Source organism: Ambystoma mexicanum, chromosome 1p (assembly GCF_040938575.1).
Source record: "Ambystoma mexicanum isolate Mex_15411 chromosome 1p, UKY_AmexF1_1, whole genome shotgun sequence".
NCBI lineage: Eukaryota > Metazoa > Chordata > Amphibia > Caudata > Ambystomatidae > Ambystoma > Ambystoma mexicanum.
In genome coordinates this window covers 460,745,276-460,766,089 of record NC_090921.1, presented here as the reverse complement: position 1 = coordinate 460,766,089, position 20,814 = coordinate 460,745,276, and the positions used below count along the sequence as shown (strand labels likewise).

At 48.5% G+C, this 20,814-nt stretch overlaps 1 protein-coding gene across 5 annotated transcripts in view; it reads right to left on the bottom strand.

Moving 5' to 3' along the window:
* CRLF1 (cytokine receptor like factor 1) overlaps window positions 1–20,814 on the bottom strand; it is a 345,153-nt gene that overhangs the window by 83,149 nt on the left and 241,190 nt on the right. For all 5 annotated transcript variants that reach the window (XM_069649295.1, XM_069649294.1, XM_069649297.1 and 2 more), the window contains one exon: window positions 2,202–2,370. In XM_069649295.1, the coding sequence (XP_069505396.1) occupies window positions 2,202–2,370 (169 nt within the window). The remainder of the gene's footprint in view (window positions 1–2,201; window positions 2,371–20,814) is intronic.

Sequence of the window (20,814 nt, the reverse complement as noted above, 5' to 3'; positions counted from 1 at the left end):
GGAGCCCATGAATAGTACCCAGAGGGGGGATACCTGGCACTGTGCACGGAATGGAGCATGGGGAGACCTGGGACTGTGTTGTGAGAAGGGTGGGGGATGCCCAGGACTATGCAGGTGGCAGGGGGGCGACCTGATCATGTGGGGGTAGTACAGTTCTATTTAAGCATGGTTGTGGAGCCCATGAACAGTACAGGGAGGGGGGGGGAAACCTGGCACTGTGCACGGAGTGGAGCATGGGGAGACCTGGGACTGTGTGGGGAGAAGGGTGGGGGATGCCCAGGACTATGCAGGTGGTAGGGGGGCGACCTGATCATGTGGGGAGTCGTACAGTTCTTTTTAAGCATAGTTGTGGAGCCCATGAACAGTACAGGGAGGGGGAAGACCTGGCACTGTGCACGGAGTGGAGCATGGGGAGACTTGTGACAGTTTGGGGAGAATGGTGGGGGGTGTCCAGGACTCTGCAGGTGGCAGGGGGCGACCTGATCATATGGGGGTTGTACAGTTCTATTTAAGCATGGTTGTGGAGCCCATGAACAGTACAGGGAGGGGGGAGACCTGGCACTGTGCACAGAGTGGAGCATGGGGAGACTTGGGACTGTGTGGGGAGCAGGGTGGGGGATGCCCAGGACTATGCAGGTGGCAAGGGGGCGACCTTATCATGTGAGGGTAGTACAGTTCTATTTAAGCATGGTTGTGGAGCCCATGAACAGTACAGGGAGGGGGGAGACCTGGCACTGTGCACTTAGTGGAGCATGGGGGGACTTGGGACTGTGTGGGGAGCAGGGTGGGGGATGGCCAGGACTATGCAGGTGGCAGGGGGCGACCTGATCATGTGGGGGTAGTACAGTTCTTTTTAAGCATGGTTGTGGAGCCCATGAACAGCACAGGTAGAGGGTGGGAAACATGGGACTGTGCAGGGAGTGGAGCATGGGGAGACCAGGAACTATATGGGGCGAAGGGTGGGGGATGCCCAGGACTATGCAGGTGGCAGGGGGCGACTTGATCATATGGGGGTTGTACAGTTCTATTTAAGCATGGTTGTGGAGCCCATGAACAGTACAGGGAGGGGGGAGTCCTGGCACTGTGCACAGAGTGGAGCATGGGGAGACTTGGGACTGTGTGGGGAGCAGGGTGGGAGATGCCCAGGCAGGACTATGCTGGTGGCAGGGGGGCGACCTGATCATGTGGGGGTAGTACAGTTCTATTTAAGCATGGTTGTGGTGCCCATGAACAGTACAGGGAAGGGGAGACCTGGCACTGTGCACGGAGTGGAGCATGGGGAGACCTGGGACTGTGTGGGGAGCAGGGTGGGGGATGCCCAGGACTATGCAGGTGGCAGGGGGAGACCTGATCATGTGGGTGGGGGGCTAGTACAGGTTTTATTTACCATTGCTGGGGGAGCCTTTGGACTCTAGAGGGAGAGGGGGACCTGAGACTGTGTGCGGCACGGGGAGACCCCGGCCGTGTGGGGATCGGGGTGGGGGATGCCCAAGTCTATACAGTGAGACCTGATCATGTGGGGGCTGGCGGTAGTAAAGGTTTTTTGTTTGAGCACAATAATTCATGGCCCTTCAGACTTGCACGTGCCAATTGACACTTTGGAGGGGTCGGGCCTGCCGAAAATGTGCTCAAGGGGGGTCTCGGGATGAAAATGTTTGAAGACCACTGCACTAGAGTCTCATCCACCACTCCCCTGCCTGCTCTACTTCACACGTCTTAAGAATGTATGAGTGAGAGAAGACACGTGGAGCCAGAAGTACAAAAGATTTGTGACGCTTCTTCTGTCTAATTGTCTCTCGATCCTTCCTTCTCTCCCAATGTTGATAGCCTCGTGCTCTCTCAAACTGAAGAATGCATCCTGATCTTCATGTCTGCAGGTCTCTGATCCTGAAATCAATGAATCCCTTACCTTCTACCTAGCCTCCTCTCACTTGCTTGTCATCCTCGCCTCTGATTCTTTCGCCTGCTTCTTGGCAGTGTGGTGTTGACTAGTTGCTCACGTGCTCCATTCTTTTCTTTGAGGAACGGGTAATGGAGAGAGACTGCCAATACGCCATATTTTAGGCTACTGACCCTTAAGAGTCCAATGTTCCGGGGATTAAAGCTACTTTGATATGTCTTATGAAAACTTGGATGTCAAGTATTGGCCCTGCAAACACATTCTGCCAACAGATAGGTGATGAAAGCTTAAAGCCACTTACCGCTTCTCGGAGTGGACGCTGCGGTGGGGTTACTCCAGTCGCTCCATATCCCAGCTTTCTTTGATCCGTAAATACCAAATGGATTACAGCGTACTTGTACAAAGTACACAGTCCCAGCCTTCAGGCCAGCGAGGCGGCAGGATGTCTGATTCCCGACGTCGTCCACAACCTGAACACACAAAAAAAGCATATTTACTCATCCTCTTGAATGCGGGAACAACTAACCTTCAGTTACGAAGCATTCTCTATCAATCCATCTTTGCTGCCCCTTTGTTCACGGTCTGAATCCTAGCTCGGGGCCCCCGACCAGCAACCATTGGAGGATGTCCCACTAAATGAATGATTCCATGGCCTATCTATGCAATGACATTCCTGCCAGCGGATCACTAACCGCAGACAGGCTCACTCGCCCAACAGAGGAAGCCTCAACCCCTTTGTTCGTATGTTCTGGCTAGTGGCGCCCTTCTTGCTGACCAAAGCATATGTGTCCCTAGACGAAGTGGGGTCCCGTTCTTTTTCCTCACCTCTCACACTCATCTCTCTTGCTAGTATCTCAGCCTGGCTGGAGTAATCAGCAATTATGCATGTGTCACTCGTCCCCAGAAACTCCCCACCTCTTGCTATTCTGTTCATTGTGGGGAAGGGATAAGGGGTTGCCACGATGTGGGGGTTATGAAATGCACATTTATTTTTTTCAGTTATTAACCCAACCCGATGCTGTAGCAACCTCCAATCAGTGAAACAACCAACATGCCAAAAGAGCGAGTGCCCTTTTAGAAAGCAAATCTATAGCATAATACTCACAACGGAGGTGTAGGCTATTATTACTAAAACAGACTGGCAGCCAGTGGTCGAAGTGTATGAAAAGAAGTAGTGGAGCTATGTTCCCTGCTGGCATGCCCCGCTTCCCACAGACCCCATTGCAACGCAACCCCCTCCCACACACAATACAAACCCCCAAACACTTGCACCTGCTGTTTAAAGGAACGTTCAGTACAGTCCCTCAATTTTATTTTAAAACGAAATCATTCCAGAATGGTTTCTTTTTAAAGTAAAAGTATAGGAACAGTAAAATGGAATTTAAAAAAATATAGGAGCACCGCTCCCAACCGCTCCTGCCCACTTCGACCACTGCTGGCAGCTGGGACTAGATCTTCCCTAGGCATCGCTGGAGCATCGCTGGAGCAAACCAAAGTCAGACCCATACAGGCTGTCAGCAGGCATCCCTGCCCAGGAGGAAGATTCTGTATTGCCAGGCAGCTGGGACTCCATGAGCACCGCCTTAATACTTCCACCTGTGGTAGGTCTCAAGTAAAGTCTCATTATAGGCCGGGCAGAATTGTGGGTCACAAATACCACTGGAGGAGATTACCCCCATGGCCTGTGTTATGTCCAAATAAATATGCAGGGTTATTTGTGGACCAGTGGCAACAGTAGTGGTTCTTCTGGGATGCCTCTGGTTGTATTCCAGAAATACCCATTGATGTCATTCGAAAACAAATATGTCCATTCCCACCATCATATTGATGGTGGTAATAGGTACGAAATTATCAATAACATCAATTCATAAAAATACCAGGAGTAGTGGAAGTGACATCATACACCTAGCGGCATCACAGGAAGTGACATCAACCCTCCTAATAATATTCCATTGACATTGTACCTGTAAAAGCATAACTTAAATTAATTAAAAACGAGTTATAAAGACCCAATATCCAATGAGAGCAGTCAAGAAATACCAAGTGCACATTCAGCAGAGACATGTTTTAACATGAGCCAAATCATATGCTGTGCAGCCCATAAAACAGGTGTCAATAGATAATAGCACCGCTTACACTGGCAAGGTTCTCCGTACTAGACATGTGAGCACTAGTTTACAGCAGGTCACCCGCTAATCGCAGGAGGGCATCCTTCAGCCACTTTAGCTCAGATTGATTTACATTGATTTTGTACTTCATGATAACAGAGGCAAACCCGCTGTTGCTTGGCACCCCGTGATGGGCAGATCCCAAGGCAGCCACTTAGCTTCCCTAATACTGGAAGTAGGCCTGATTCAATTATACAAGGCTTGTGTAAGGTCTTCCATAGTTTGGGGGCATTGGCCACACTTGTTTAACTCCCATGACATTGCCTTTTGATCTTTGGGATAGCCAAGAGGTTATTAGGAGAGGATCTGAGATTTGTTGCGGGAGAGTAAGGTTTCTCCGGGGCTTTCAGGAAACTGGTGCCCTTGTTGTAGAGGAAACAGCGAGCCAAGCAGAGAACTTATGAAATTAATTCCGGTATCCTCAGGGAGCTAATGTAGAGCCTTCAGCACCAGAGGGATAGGGTCATGTATGCTGAGGCCCAGGGTCTGTCTGGGTGAGCACATGTGGATGGGTTTCATGTAAATAGATCAGGAGACCTGCCTTTACATGCCGTTCTAGCCAGTTCAGGCCATCTAGTGCCACGTAAAGCCTCGCATGCCAAGTACAACCATAATCCCCTTCCACAATATGCTAAGTGTAGCCTCATATGCCCAGGTAAGGCCACCTATTACTGGGGTAAGTCTCACATGCGAGGTTAACCCAAGTATAAACCTGGAGTCTAAATGAACCATCTTATGTCAAGGTAAGCCCAATATGCCAAGTACAGTCCCCATATGAAGGCACAGCCTCATGTGTCTAGGTGCTGCCACTATGTGCCAAGTGTAGCCACATGTGCCCACACACAATCCTGTGTAACTGGGTGAGCCATGGATCATCATCACGGACAGATTTAAGACAAAAGGACCCAAATACAAGAATGACAAATATGTCGCACAGTGGACAGCATGTGAAGAGCAGAACCAGTTGCCTGTTTAAAACCCCTGACCAGAAAACCCTCAAAACAACATGCTAAATTATCGTGGAAATATAAAAGAAATTTTTGCAGGAAAGTGCTGAGTTGAAAAAGAATGATAAATTCTTTTATTGTTCTTGCTACCATGTTCCTAGCATGGTAAATAAAAAGTCTTATTGTTATTCGGCCTAATGGTACACAAGTTGGCTTGGCTGGGCGGAAGTCGAAGCCGGCCTTGAACGGATTCGAGCTGCAGGATCAACAGATACCAGCAGCAAGCACTTGACTCTGTGAGCCATCTCCATTCTATACACTGTATTAAGACAATGAATAAAGCACACAGATGCGTGTTTCAGAGTTTACAAACATTTATCACAAATAAAACATCCCTAAAGATAGTTGGACATCACACACACTCACACAAATATCCGGTTCGCTGTGATTTTATTGCGGAAATAACAGTGACGTACAATTACAAGTGCAATACATATTGCATGAAAAATTATTGAAATGCATTTTACAGTGCATATTGTAAAAATACCTATTTTCAAGGGGGAAGCTCCTCTTACCTCTCCTACTCCTAAACTCTCCTTGTCTCCCTCCCATTTATCCCAATGTTAACCTAAATCTGTTTTAGTTTACACCTAAAACCCACTCTTATCATTACATGTTCTTTTCTTTATATCAATATTTCTTCTGCGTTTAGGTATTTTTTACCCACTTTTTCTTGCAATATTCTTTGCATCTTTGTAAATTAATTTTTCAGTATTTCCTGCAATACTATCACTGGATACCATATATTCTCTCTCTGAAAGTATGTAGACTGACAAAGGTCCCTACAATATACTAAGTCTGAAGAAGTAATATCAGACGTTCCTTTTTTTTCCAATGAAAGCACTTGTCTCTCCTGCATTAGTTGCTTCAGTTGCTTGTGGTGGTGGCCCTCAGACTTTGTACATTTTGAAATATAGGAATGTGACAGCACCCTGAGTTTCAAAACCAAAGATTTGTTTTTCATAGCAACGTATGTTTTACAGAACAAAACACACCGTGCTCTGGAAAAAACACTTTTCAATACTCTTGGCGGCCTGTGCCAGTCGTCACTGACACTACATCTGTGATTAGGGGTTGCCGAGGCAGTGATAGAGCGACCAGTGGCGGCGTCAGGATAGCAGCTGAACCCAGCTGAACCCACAATCGACGTCCAGGTACAGTGAGTGTCATGCCACTACTTTGCAGGCTTTTTAAGGTACACATATTACTTCTTTTGCGTTATATGAAAAAGGCAGTGAAAGGAGGAGCATCAGAAAAGCCCCATTTAACTCCATCTTCCACTGTCTCAACCACATCAGTTTCTTGAAGGTACTGCATGGAAGCGCTTGCGATTCTCTCCTGTACACTAAAAATAACTTCAATAGAAATTCTGGGAGATTTACAATGTTTACCGCCACCTCTTGGGTCGAGGTAAAAGAAAGCTGTTTTTCTGGATGAAAATTCGACATGCAATCCAGAGGTATTTACCTGGACAATATACCATCGATGTACATGTACCTGCGGACCGGAAATAGATGGGTAACAAAACCAGAAGTATTTTGAAAATACCATTGTTTTTTTCAATAACGCCCAGTCTGTAATGACTCTTGCAGTCGTATGTGCTACTGCATTATTTTACTTCATTCTTCTCGAATCAGTTTATCTACATCTCTTCCTTTACTTTGGGTTCCCCTGAGGTAAGGCCAGATTACCATAGAGTCCGGAAGGGTGAGCGGTGGCTGCAGTTCCCAGGCCATGGGGGTGGTTACTGAACTTTTCAAGACTAGCAGTGCTGGGCATATTGGAGGCCAATCTCTCTCTCTCTCTCTCTCTCTCTCTCTCTCTCTATTTCTCTCTTTCTCTCTCTCTCTCCCCCTCTCTTTCCCTCTCACTCATTCTTTGTCTCTATTTCTCTTTATCACTCTATGTACTCTCTTTGTCTCTGTTTCTCTCTCACTCTCTGTGCTCTTTCTCTGCCTCTCATCTCTTTGAGTGTCTCTTTCTCACACTCCAGCCGCTGCTAAAAGCAGAGCAGCCAGAGAAAGAAACAGCTCTGTTGGGGGAGGGGTGCTTCATATTTTTAAAAGGCAGCTTTTTTAAAAGACATTATTTTATTGCACTAACATTGTAAATGCAAAAGTAGCGTTTAAAAAAAACATGCATTACTTAATTGTACTAACATTGAAAACGGTCTCTTTTTAAAATTGTGCTATTTCTTAGCTGGTAGGATAGCTCAGCGGGTTGAGTACTAGCTGCTGCAATCTGTGTATGATCTGCAGGTTGCAGGTTCGAAAGCCAACTCAGCCGTTCATCCTTCTGTAGTCAATAAATGAGCATCAACATTGGTTTGGTGATAGTGTGTGCATATATGTAAAGCACTTAGGCGTGAACGCTATATGAATAACACATCATTATCATTTCTAATGATCGCTTCCTGTGTATAATGTGCTCATAATAAGAACATTACACTTGTCTTATGGAGTGAAGAACATTATCAAAACTAGAAGAACCATTTAAAGTATATTCGGAAGCAAAGCTATGATCCCAAGATTGACAGTACACTCCTATTGTTGAAATACCGCTATGAGAAAGAAAAAGGGGGCAAAACGCACCAATGAGCGTTCCAATCTGATTTGAACAAAATCAAAGTAATATTTGGGTACATAAAAAGAACCACATAGCATTATATTTGACAAATATGCCTGTGATGACATTATTCTACGATTGAAACGCTATGTACATAGCGTTTGGTCAGTGTGTCTTTTGCTTTAAGACACACCCCTTTTCTGCACCCTGCAAGCCAAGCCAGAGCAAGGTTTGCAGAGTCGACATAAACAAATATAGGACAAGCTCAGAGAATGTCTGGAATTGTTCACACAAGTCTGAGACAGTCTTAGACTTGCGTATTGAGGTTTCTATGGGGCAAGATGACAGCAGACAGTGACTGGCCTATCATTGTCTCTGCTAGTTGGGAGTATAGCTCAGGGGCAACGTGCCCATTTACACAGAGCAGCACAGTTCACTACCCAGTTCCGTGCTTAGAGGCTGGAGTTCAGCCTGAAGTGCGATATAAGAAACCAATTTAATATGTGCCCTCTTTGCAATGGTCATCACTTTTTCCTTCAACCTTGGAAAAAGAGGCTTGTGGATTTGAAACCTAGACTAACTGACCAGCATTCTTTCAAAAAGAAACAAAATAGTGAATAAATACCTAAGCAGAATGGTGCCGCGAAATCTTTGTGCTTTGAGAGTGGTGCACATCTGAAACATCACTTAACAGGTTTTCAGAACAGGTCAAGTCTTCCTTGTCTGTTAGGGAAAGGAGGGCTGCAAGGACTCTGCCAAGCAGGCTCCATTGGAGCGAAAGCTTCGGAAAGATTATCGCCCCTGGAGCTAGCAGCATGTGGCAGAAGGAGGAACATACCTGCGGGTGAGTGTGGTGTGTTATCCAGGGGAGTGTTATATGCATATATGCTAACATTAACCATTCCATTCGGGAGACAGAAGTCCAGTCCTGGTTTTAAGTTTGCACTCTGGGGTGTGTAGTCCTGGGTTTATAATAGGGCAATCCAGGCCTACAAGTCCTAGAATGCAATGTTAGAACCAGGACTGGACTAGTGTCTCCCAGATGGAATGGATTATAATATTGGCATGTATGCATGTGGGAGTCAACGCAAATGTCTCCCTCATTTAGCAGCAGCTACAGCACATTTGCTGAGTTATATAAAAACTCCCTCCTTTACTGTGGGTTGCTTAATTGTGTAAGTTTCTTAATTGTGCATGTAGTATCTTGTATTCCTGAGTCATGCTGGTGGAATGCCGAATGGGACATGGAACCTGGTGATCTCTAGATTCCAGGAGTGACGGTTGGAAAAGACCTCAGGATGGGAGCTGATACTTGGTGGAAGCTACTACTTTGCTCTCCTTCGTAACCACTTACCTGTAACCTGTAACAATAATGACGTTTCCTTTTCTGCATACCTGCATCCAGCGTTGTTCCTGAACGAGTAAGTGCAGAGCCAGCAGGGATGCCTGACTCATCTGATACGCAGGACACTACAGTGCAATTTACTTCATTTTTTTAAGAGGAGTCTAACCCTTCCTTCTCAGCCCAAAAGCTATAAATAGCCACCTCATTGACAAGATGTATTTTTATAAGAAGAGGGCAAACCTTTTTGTGACTTTTGCCCTTTGTCACATGTAAGGGCACTGACCAGTACTTGCAGTAGTTCCTGTGGCCAAAATGTTGTTTGGGTTTGTGCATTTCATACCTTTCTATGGGCACCCTCCATAATATAAATTCTTAAATTATGGCAGGTGTCTGCAACATTTGGGTCTCCCAATGTTTTGAACTACAACTACCATCATCTGCAGCCATAATAGACAGTAAAGGCTCATAGATGTTGTAGTCCAAAACATCAGGAGAGCTGCAGGTTCCAGACACCAGAACTATGATAATGAGTAATCCATAAACTATATAGTCATATATTATGCATTTATTTGTGTACTTTTAAACATGGGTCACTAAAGTTTCCCTTTTTGTTAACTGTGCCTGAATCAGAGCAGGAACTTCACATTTCAGATGAATTAAGACCATAGATAAGAACAGAATAAAGGAGAGAAGTGTAGAGTGATGCTGTGGTGAAGGAAAGCACTGGAGTTGTAGTCTGAACACCAGGCAGTGTTGAATATTGTTAATGGTTTGGGGCATACTGTGAAGTTTAATTACCGGTGCTGTGACAAATCCCCAGATGTTTTCACCTCTCCCCTAGGGGGACCCCCTTCCCATAAGGCCAGAGAGGAGAGTAGAGGCCGCTACCCAATAGTCCCCGTGGGGGTGGTACTCAGCGGGTGATCTAATGGGGAGGCAAATCCCCTCTGGGTCTAGTGACGACCTGGCAAGAACATGGTATTCCCAACGCACCCACAATTCCCACCTCCTTCCCTTCCTCTAATCAAGTATCCTCTCCTACGTATGTTTGTAAGATCAGTGAAAACCCCATTATTGTGATGAGGAAGAGTAGGGTTGACTCCAGTGAATGCCCATTGCAATATACTGAGACGAGGTTGAGGCCCGGAGCCGGCATGAATCTTCATCAGAATTGGATTGAACTTTCTAGCTTTCGGAGGAAGGACTGAGACAGTTGTGAGACCCTTCTTGGAGGCATCATGAGGGAAGCGCCCATACCTCAAATGAAGAAGCTGAAGCTTCTGACAGGGAGGCACTCTCAGAAACTATGACATCCCTCTCTGGCCTGCCGTGCACCAGCAGATCAAGAACAGAAGAAGAGGAAAGCCCAAGCACAAAGAACCCGCCGAACCACACGGTCGAGCAGGGATGTGCAGCCCGGCTCCAGTGAAGTGCTGCAGAGATGCGGTTGGCAGCGTGAGGACCGAAGTGCCAGTGAGGAAGCCATTGGAAGCCTTGTAGAAGACTGAAATCTATGAATAGGATCAGGATCTAGGACCAGGATTTATTGTTACAGGTTACTGTGTGTTGAAGGTACACAGTGGGAACACAAGAAACAATTTTAAGAGGGTCCTGGACCCAGAGCTAAAATATGAGAAAGCTTGGGCAAAGTACTATACCTGGCAGGATAGTAAACCGGGTATAGTAGAAGTCGAAGAGAGTGAAAAAGCATGGGTCAGTGACCCGCAGGTAAACGAGGAGGAGTTCCTCAACTGAGCATCTTCTTCGTGGCAGTACATGGCAGGGAAGTGTACCAGGTCTGCCTACCCAAGCCACTGGAGAGGCTCACAACAAACAGAACACCTGAGAAAGGCCTGGGGAAGGAAGACATTCCCCCTGGTGTGTTGAACTGCCATATAAAACCTGAAAAGGACTTGGGGAACGTCCCCCAAAGTCCATGAAGTGTGACAAAAGGTCAAGAGAGACCAGGAGAAGAAAGCTATACCTCCCGGTGTTGTGCACTGGGAAAGCAAAAGAGATCAGGGGAAAGAAGCCATACACCCTAGTGCTGTGTATCTTGAAGCCAAGAAAGATCAGGGGAAGACAGCCATATCCCCTGGTGTTGTGTACCGTAAAACCAAGTAAGAAGAAAGCCTGGGAGTTGTTCCCCTGGCACAGCAAAAGTATTGAGAACAAGATACCTGGAGAAGGGAGGCATTCTCCAGGAACCCAATAGTGAGGATAACTATGGGCAATAAACAATGACGCTTGGGTTGGAACTTTTGAGTTTGAACTGAGAACTTTATAGCACCTGAAGCTGGACAGTTTTGTTATATTCTTGAAAGGAACTGAGACCTGGCAAAGGGAGTCATTCTCTCAGGCACAGTTCCTGGAACTATAATCCAGTGTCCAGAAGAAGGGAGCTATTCTTCTGGAGCAAATAGACCCGGTATCTCTTTAGTTTACTTAATAGTTTAACGGATAGAAGTAGGCATTTTGACACACTGTAGACTCTTCCTCATCTACTTAGACATTCTGACAGATTCCTTAGTTCCTTATTTGAGGCAGGGAAACTCCTCTTAGAGTTAGGGAGGGATAGGTTTCTTCTTTATTTTTAAAAAAAAATAAAAGTCTGTGTCAACAGTCATGCCACCTGTGTTTCTGTCTCCTCCTTCTACAAAATTACATATGGTGCCAGAGTGGGATCTGGCCTGGTTGACACAAACTGTGGGACCCTTAGGTTTACTAAATTGAGTGAGCAAGCAACAAGTCCCTCCATCACTGCTAAGGATTCTATAAGTTTTGGCCTCTCTGGCAGCCGGGAAGTAACTCTAGAACCTGGAGAGAGGCAGTTAATAACTACATTTTTTGTCTTCCCCCCACACCCTAAGAGGCCTCCAAGTCAGGACTTGCTTTAAAGTATGGCCTGGGTATAATGGCCAGGGTGGTGGACCCAGACTATGGATGGGATGTCAAATATTGCTACAGAATAATGGCAAACACTCCAATCACATTAATCTAGGGGGAAAGGTTCAACAGGGTATCCTTGAGAATGCCTTATTCCCCATGTTTGTAGAGGTGTCTGAGACCGATACCAATGGGAGAGGAACCAATGTTTTTGGGGAAGCAGACCGAAAACCTGAAGTAGTCCGTAAATCCCACCTCTAGTGAGGAAGAACCCAAGATCATCCCAAATTTGGCCTTCGCCCAATGTAATGACCCTTTGTTAGTTGTTAGCGGAGTTGGTCCTCAAAACCACTTCTGTGGAAGAAGGGAGACAAAAGGAGGGTCCTTTATTTTTCATAAGGTAGTGTGATGCTGGAAATATATCGGAGGGACAGGGCCTCCGTATCCTTGTCCTTTACTGCTTTTTATCGTGTGTTCTGTTGTGTTTTCCGCCCAGGAGTCCATGTGGGACTCCTGGTGGTCTCTTTTGGTTTGGTGAACGGACCCGTGGGATACCCTTATGGCACCCATGGGTGGGGTGCAACCCTGTGCCCCCCGTGTATGTTGTTGGGCACCTGTGGGTGGCCCGCAGAGCAGGGTATGGGCTGGTGGCAGCTCCATGCTGAATTTGACAGGTGCGCGGAGTATCCTCCATTTTAGGATACCCCGGCCCTGCCATTGGGATCAGTTGATTCCTGATGGAAAACAAAATGGCCCCTGTGGCCTCTTGCTTTCTATTACCCATTACCTTGTTTTTCCAAAGTCCTGGGAAGCCCTGACTCTGTCCCTTCCCCCTGACTGGCTGTTGGATGGAAGTGCCATATATGGTGTTGTTGTGAAGGCCCGGCCAGACTAGCTGGAGCCTTCCCCGTGATGTATGTTGTGGGTACCTCCTGTGGGTGGGACCTGGGTGAATAGAGTGTGACAAATATGCATTCTGTGTTGTGGATGTCTGGTATCTGGTGGTTGACACAATGGCCCTCATTACGACCCTGGCGGAAAGGGTTTTACGCCAGCGTAATGCATGGCGTACCTTTCCGCCTTACTACGAGTTCCCGTAGCGCCATGGTGGTTTTTTCGCCTGGTTTTTCCGGGCGGAAAAATCCATGGCGCTACGGGACCTGTTGTTAATTACGCCACCGTAATTTACGGTGGCGTAATTAACGCCTTCCCCACTCCCATTATACCCTATGGGGCAAAAATGGGAATGGGGAAGGGTAAATGGGGATTGGGGACTTACCGCCCCGCCAAGGTCGGAATGGGGCGGTAAGTCCGCCAACCCCCATGGCGGAGTTGGCAGCTCTGCGCCATGGACCATGGTGCAAATTGCACCATGGTCCTCCGCCAGGGTCGTAATGAGGGCCAATGACTGAGACAGCCCTGCCCGAAACCGATATGAATGCAGCTTGGAGTGTTGAATGGCTCGGTACTTGTCCCAATACACATAACTTGTTGTGAGTGTCTGGAGAGAAGTGAATGGCCTGAATACCTTGTGTGCCTGATTGGCTGCCTGCCTGCATGAATGCCCTTAGTCGTGATTGGATGCTTGAGTGTGACCCAGCGGAATGAATGGGAGATTAACAGTATATCTGGGGACCTCTCACTGTTAGGAATCATGTTCAGAAGCTGAAGTCCACTACGACGAGTAACTGGAGTAACTGAAGCTTGACTTTGAAGCCCTGCTGGACGAGAAGAATTGCTGTTGCTCTCCTTCACAATCTGAAAGCTGCTGTGCCTCCAAGGACTGACCCAGAGAGGACCTGGTAAGGCGCCCTCTTCCCGAGCTACGAGGGACCATCGTGCACCAGCTGATCTTTGCCAAAGCTCCCTGGTAGACAGACCTTCGACAGGCTGCCGACCCGAGATGGGGACTGCCGCGGAATCTCAAAGAGAAGCACTCGGACTGTTGTCCGCCACTGTCGACGACCGCAATCGCCGACCGGAGCCGCCGTGCTCCCATTTGCTAAGAACTTCATTTTGATCATCGGACGCTCTCGTCTGCATCGCCGCCCGCTTTATCCCGCTGGAGAAGGCCCGACCGTCGACGCGCCGAGGAGCATCCGCCGGTGGGTTTCCCGCCACCTAAAGACCACAGAGACGCCGATGACTCGACGCCCTTGCTGGGCCACAGTTCTTCATCATCTCTTTGCGGTCCAGAAGTAGCGTCACCGAGGTGCCCCGCATGCCTCTTCCTTGCAGGACGCCAACGCTCTGTCGTCGACGAGCACCACTAGGAACAAAGCTGCCGTTTCACCGCCGTAGTTCAACCTGTTCTCCGTCGGACGTTCGTCGACCCGTGACTCCTGTCTTAAAGGGAGGGCACTCAAGAAGGGCCGTCGATTCCCCGACACCGAACGCCAAGTTCCTCGACACCTCTCGACGATCCGTGGCTCCTGCTTTAAAGGGAGTCACTCAAGAAGGATCAGTCGACGCATCTTTGGAGAACTCTACTCCACCAGGTACATTGGGGGGGTAAAACCTTAATAGGAGGAAATAAGACTACCGTTTCAACCATCTTACGTTCCTGCCTATCTCTATTGCTGGTTTCCTCGTTATTGATCTGTGTGACATTTTAACCGTACAGTTGATGCACTTTAATGAATTCGATAACATTGGTGGTACCACTTTAGAATTGTATATATTTATCATTGTTGACTTCCGAGTACAAAGTGCGTTATTGTGATCGTGTACATACCTTTGAATATTAATTACATAAACACTGTGTTTTCAGTAATACAGTGTGTGGACATTCCTTTGTGGGGGCTCGGGGACTACACTGTACTTAAGAACCAGCCCGCATCACCTCCTGAGAAGCTAGGCCTTGATTGCTCGTCCATTGCTACCAAATAGAGAATCTTGGCTGGGGTCCTCTGTGCCTCTCCTCTACCATATGGAGACCGGAAGTACAGACACCGCCTACCAGTCTTTACACTGGTGGCAGCGATGGGATGCTTATGGTTTTAAGAATCAGCGTATAACCGTGCCACTTACAAAATATCTGCACTTTATTAAATTAAGGTTTGGTTGTGCACAAAATAAATGCATTACAAGCAATGGAGTCTATTGCAAATGGTGAATTAACTCGGATGAGCTTTGAGGCTCTCCAGAGTGCTTGTGAACCCAGGGAGTTAGACTTTGTGGATAAGTCTAGGGCTGAACTGATGGCTGCCCTGGTGGACTACCAGACCGATGGTGAAACTCTTGATGAGGGGGGGAATGCAACCAATGAGGACTCTTCCCCTGGGGTTTCTACTGAATCTGTTTCTGGGAATGCCACCATTCCTACTGCCTCTATTCCGAACCCCAGCAATTCCCTGGAGCTTGAGTTATTAAGGATGAAATTGGCCTTTGAATATCGCGAGTTGGAAATAGATGCTGAGCTTTAGAAGGAGGAGCTGGCTCAGCAAGTTGAACTCAAGAATAGGGATCTTGAACTCAAAGACAAGGACACTGAATGTCAGAGAATCCAGCTAGAGAAAGTGGAGACTTCAGCGAAACCCAGTGAGAGTGTCAGGTCCCCAGCAACTAAATTCCTGAAAGATTTGGTGGGTGTGTTTGTGGAGGGTTCAGATATCCTCCAATGGATTGAAGCGTTTGAAATGGCTTGTGCAATTCACGATGTTGACAAAAGAGATTGGGCTAAGTGTTTGCTAAGCAGAGTGCCTCAGACTGGGTATGACTGTATTCTGAAGCTGAGTGTGGAAGAAAGGGGTCAGTTTGAGTGTATGAAATCTGCTTTGATTGCCAAGTTTGGCAAGACACCTACCCAATACCTTAAAAGGTTCAGGAATTTTAAGAAAAGAGAGAATGTGTCTTGGGTTGACTGGGTGAGTGCTGCGCACATGAATATGATGGGGTGGATTGATGGTTACAAGGTGAAAACTTTTGTTGAATTGTCCCACCTGTTGTTTTTTGAGCATTTTCTGAAGCCTGTTCACCGGAGCTGCGTCAGTATGTTGCTGACCAGAACATTTTGGATCCCTTTAAGCTGGCTAGGCTGGCTGACAAGTGGGTCTCCCACCGGGTGTCCCCTAAGGACTCCAGTGGGAAGGACAAGGACAAAGAAAAGGGGGCCTCTCAGAAAGCTGAGGAGTCCCAAAAGCAGTCACAGTCGAATACACCTAAACCCTCCTCTCCGAAGACCCAAAAATCTAGTGGGGATAAGTCATATGTGGGTGGGAATAAGAGTAGTGGTCCACCTGCTGCAAAGCAGGCTCCCGGTGGTTCCACTACCGTACCCCGCACTCCCGGCACTTGTTGGGACTGTGGGGCTCTGGATCACAAAAGGGGTGACTCCAAGTGTAAAGGTAAAGCACTTGGAGCACAGGCTGTCAGCCTGACCTACCCTTACCCCATGTCTGAGGTGGAGGCCACTGTCCTCTCCTCCTCTACAGGGATCACCTTTGGTGCTCCCGTAGAGATTTCCTTAGTGTCCCTTGGGGCCTGGGACCAGCACGCGGAAGTACTGGCGACTATCCCACAGAACACCCGTAGGTTTTTGAGAAGTGCCCTCTTGAATGGCCAGCCTTCTACTGGTTTGAGAGACACTGGGGCAAGCATGACAGTGGTGGACAGGACCCTGCTCAAGCCAGAGGACTATGTAGGTGCTCCTCTGAGAACCACCAGGTTAGCTGGTGGGCCTCCCAAATTATCGCCTGTAGCCTTAGTCACACTCGTAATTGGAGACAAGACAGCAAAGCTTCCTGTCCTGGTTCAGGACATTGTCCCTGCTAACATTCTGTTAGGTAATGATCTAGTCGAGTTGGGATTGATCTCGAATGGTCTTCCCATGACTGCTGCTGCAGTCACTAGGTCACAGGTGACACCGGGTCTGGCTATGAGTCAGGTACCCGACCCGAAGGCGCGGCCTAAGACAAGACGAAGGAAGAGCAAGAAGGCCACCTCTGTGGAGGGAGCTCCTTCTCTTCCTGCTGTTCCTACAGCACCCATTGGGATCCATGCTCCGGACGGGCTGGGTCTAGTGGCAAACCCCCTCTCAACTCCTGTGGGAGAAGAGCCAGAAGACTCTCCTGTGGGAGAGGTTCTCCACCCAGAGGATCATCCCGATCTTCAATGCTTGTTAGCTGAAGGGGGACCCTCCCGGGCAGACTTCTGTAAAGGACAGAGAGAGTGTCACTCTCTTGAGGGTCTGAGGAAACAGGCCCTGTCCCAGGTACAAGGAGAAGTGCCTAGGACATTCCAGATTTATTGGGAGGGTGAGCTCCTTGTTAGTGAGCCCACTAAGCCTGAACCTGGTGCCCTCAAGAGGTTTGTGGTACCCTAGGTTTACCGGCCCTTCCTTCTGCAGTTGGCGCATGAGGTGCCCTTGGCTGGTCATCTTGGGACCAAGAAGACTAAGCAGAGGCTCTCTGCCCATTTCTACTGGCCTCAGATGGGAGTAGAAGTGGAGTCCCACTGCAGGACCTGCCCAACTTGTCAGTTGTCTGGCAAGACTGGAGTCAGTGTCATTGCCCCACTGCAGCCATTGCCAGTGGTTGGCACACCATTTGAGAGGGTGGGCATCAACATTGTCGGCCCCCTTGACCCTCCCACGTCAGGTGGACATCGGTTCATCCTGGTTTTGGTAGATCATGCCACCAGGTACCCTGAGGTTATACCCCTTTGGACTGTAACTGCCAAGGTGGTCCCCAGGGCTCTCCTGGGCATTTTCACCCGTGTTGGATTCCCCAAGGAGGTTGTCTCTAACAGAGGATCCAACTTCATGTCTAGTTACATGAAAACCATGTGGAAAGAATGTGGGGTAACTTACAATTTCTCCACCTCTTACCACCCCCAGACCAATGGGCTGGTTGAGAGATTTAATAAAACTCTCAAGGGCATGCTAGGTGCTTTGGAAGAGCCCCTAAGGAGGAAATGGGATCTCCTCCTGCCATGCCTGCTGTTTGCTTACAGAGAGGTACCTCAAGAGGGTGTTGGTTTCAGCCCCTTTGAGTTACTCTTTGGACATCCCGTGAGGGGGCCCCTTGCCTTGATCAGAGAAGGTTTGGAAGCCACCCCTCCCGGTCCCGCCAAGCAAGTGGGGGACTATGTGTTAGGTCTCAGACGGAGGATGACACAGATGATGGGTCAAGCAACAGCGAATCCCAAGGCCAGCCAGGAATTGAACAAATACTGGCATTACCTTAAAGCATCGCAAGTGGATTGGACTCCGGGACAGGAGGTCCTCGTGATGGAGCCTACCAAGCCTCGAGCATTGGCAGATAAGTAGACGGGACCCTTCAGGATAATCTCCAAGATGGGCGAGGTCAATTATCTGGTTGACATGGGAATCCCAGCGGTAGCCCCTCAGGTATTCCATGTTAATAGGCTCAAGCCTTTCCACAGGCGAGCCGAAGTCTCATGTCCCTTGCTGGCTTCAGAGCAAGAAGAGGATGAGAGTGAGCCCCTTCCTGATTTTCTGCATAGCAACCCTCAGGATGGCTCAGTGGAGGGAGTGCATCTCTCTCCAGATTTGACAACCGAGCAGCAGAGGGCCTGCAGGACTTTGCTCCAGCAGTATGCCTCTCTGTTTTCGCTGACGCCAGGCCTTACACCGTGGTGTAAGCACGAGATTGACACTAGTGACAGCGTGCCTGTCAAAAGCAGGAGCTACCGAATGTCAGATACGGTTAAGAACCACATCCAGGCTGAGGTCGCCAAGATGTTGGATCTGGGTGTTATTGAACCCTCAACCAGTCCCTGGTCCAGTCCCATGGTCCTTGTCCCCAAGGCAAGTTCCCAGGCCGGTACCAAGGATTGGAGGTTCTGTGTGGACTACCGAGGAGTCAATGCCGTCACCAAAACTGACGCGCACCCATTGCCCAGGGCTGATGAGCTCGTGGACACCATAGGTGCTGCCAAAATTGTGAGCACCTTTGACCTTACCTCAGGCTATTGGCAAATAGCTCTGACGGACCATGCCAAGGAAAAGACGGCGTTCTCAACACCAGAGGGACTCTACCAGTTTCGGGTCATGCCTTTTGGGTTGAAGAATGCCCCTGCCACCTTCCAGAGATTGGTCAATCATGCTCTCAGTGGGCTGGAAGCCTTTTGTGTGGCTTATTTAGACGACATTGCCGTCTACAGTTCCACTTGGGAAGAGCACTTAACACATCTGGGTAGGGTGTTGCAGGCCTTGAAAAGGGCTAACCTCACTATCAAGGCCACCAAGTGCCAGATAGCTTAGGGGAAAGTCACGTATCTTGGTCATGAGGTAGGAGGGGGTCAAATCCAACCTCTCCCCAGTAAGGTACAGGATGTACATGACTGGGAGACTCCCACTACTCAAACCCAGGTGAGAGCCTTTTTGGGCCTCACCGGGTATTATCGCAATTTCATGGCGGACTATGGAACCATAGCTGCACCACTGACAGCTCTGAATTCACCCAAACAGCCTAGGAAGGTTAATTGGACTGAAGACTGTCAGAGGGCCTTCGATGGCTTCAAAGAAAGTCTGTGTAGGGCACCCGTGTTGTGTGCGCCTGACTAGAGCCGACCCTTTATCATCCAGACGGATGCCTGCGACACCGGAATTGGAGCTGTCTTGTCCCAGTTAGATGACAAAGGGAGAGAACATCCTATCATTTTCATCAGTAGACAACTCAAGGGTAGAGAACTTAGGTGGGCTACTGTTGAAAAGGAGTGTTTTAGTATAGTTTGGAGCCTTAGGCGTTTTAGGCCCTACCTTACAGGGTCTACCTTCAAGGTCCAAACAGATCATAAGCCCCTGAAGTGGCTTATGCAGATGAAGGGTGAGAACCCGAAACTGCTCAGGTGGTCCATTAGCCTGCAAGGGCTAGACTTCACCATAGAGCACAGACCAGGGAAGAGTCACGATAATGCAGATGGCCTTTCCAGAAGGTATGTTGACCATCTGGATGAGGGTGTCTATCCTGTGGGAGATTAGGCACCCTCCACCTCTGTCTGGGGGGGGCGACTGTGATGCTGGAAATACATCGGAGGGACAGGGCCTCCGTATCCTTGTCCTTTACTGCATTTTATCGTGTGTTCGGTCGTGTTATCCGCGCAGGAGTCCATGTGGGACTCCTGGCAGTGCAGCTCTCTCTCTTTTGGTTTGGTGAACGGACCCGTGGGATACCCTTATGGCACCCATGGGTGGGGGTGCAACCCTGTTCCCCTAGTGTATGTTGTTGGGCACCTGTGGGTGGCCCGCAGAGCAGTGTATGGGCTGGTGGCAGGTCCATGCTGAATTTAACAGGTGCGCGGAGTATCCTCCATTTTAGGATACCCCGGCCCTGCCATTGGGATCAGTTGATTCCTGATGGAAAACAAAATGGCCCCTGTGGCCTCTTGCTTTCTATTACCCATTACCTTGTTTTTCCAAAGTCCTGGGAAGCCCTGACTCTGTCCCTTCCCCCTGACTGGCTGTTGGATGGAAGTGCCACATATGGTGTTGTTGTGAAGGCCCGGCCAGACTAGCTGGAGCCTTCCCGGTGATGTATGTTGTGGGTACCTCCTGTGGGTGGGACCTGGGTGAATAGAGTGTGTGACGAATATGCATTCTGTGCTGTGGATGTCTAGTATCTGGTGGTTGACACAATGACTGAGACAGCCCTGCCCCAAACCGGTATGAATGCAGCTTGGAGTGTTGAATAGCTCGGTACTTGTACCAATACACATAACTTGTTGTGAGTGTCTGGAGAGAAGTGAATGGCCTGAATACCTTGTGTGCCTGATTGGCTGCCTGCCTGCATGAATGCCCTTAGTCGTGATTGGATGCTTGAGTGTGACCCAGCGGGTCATGGGAGATCAACAGTATATCTGGGGACCTCTCACTGCTAGGAATCGTGTTCAGAAGCTGAAGTCCACTAAGATGAGTAACTGGAGTAACTGAAGCTTGACCTTGAAGCCCTGCTGGACGAGAAGAATTGCTGTTGCTCTCCT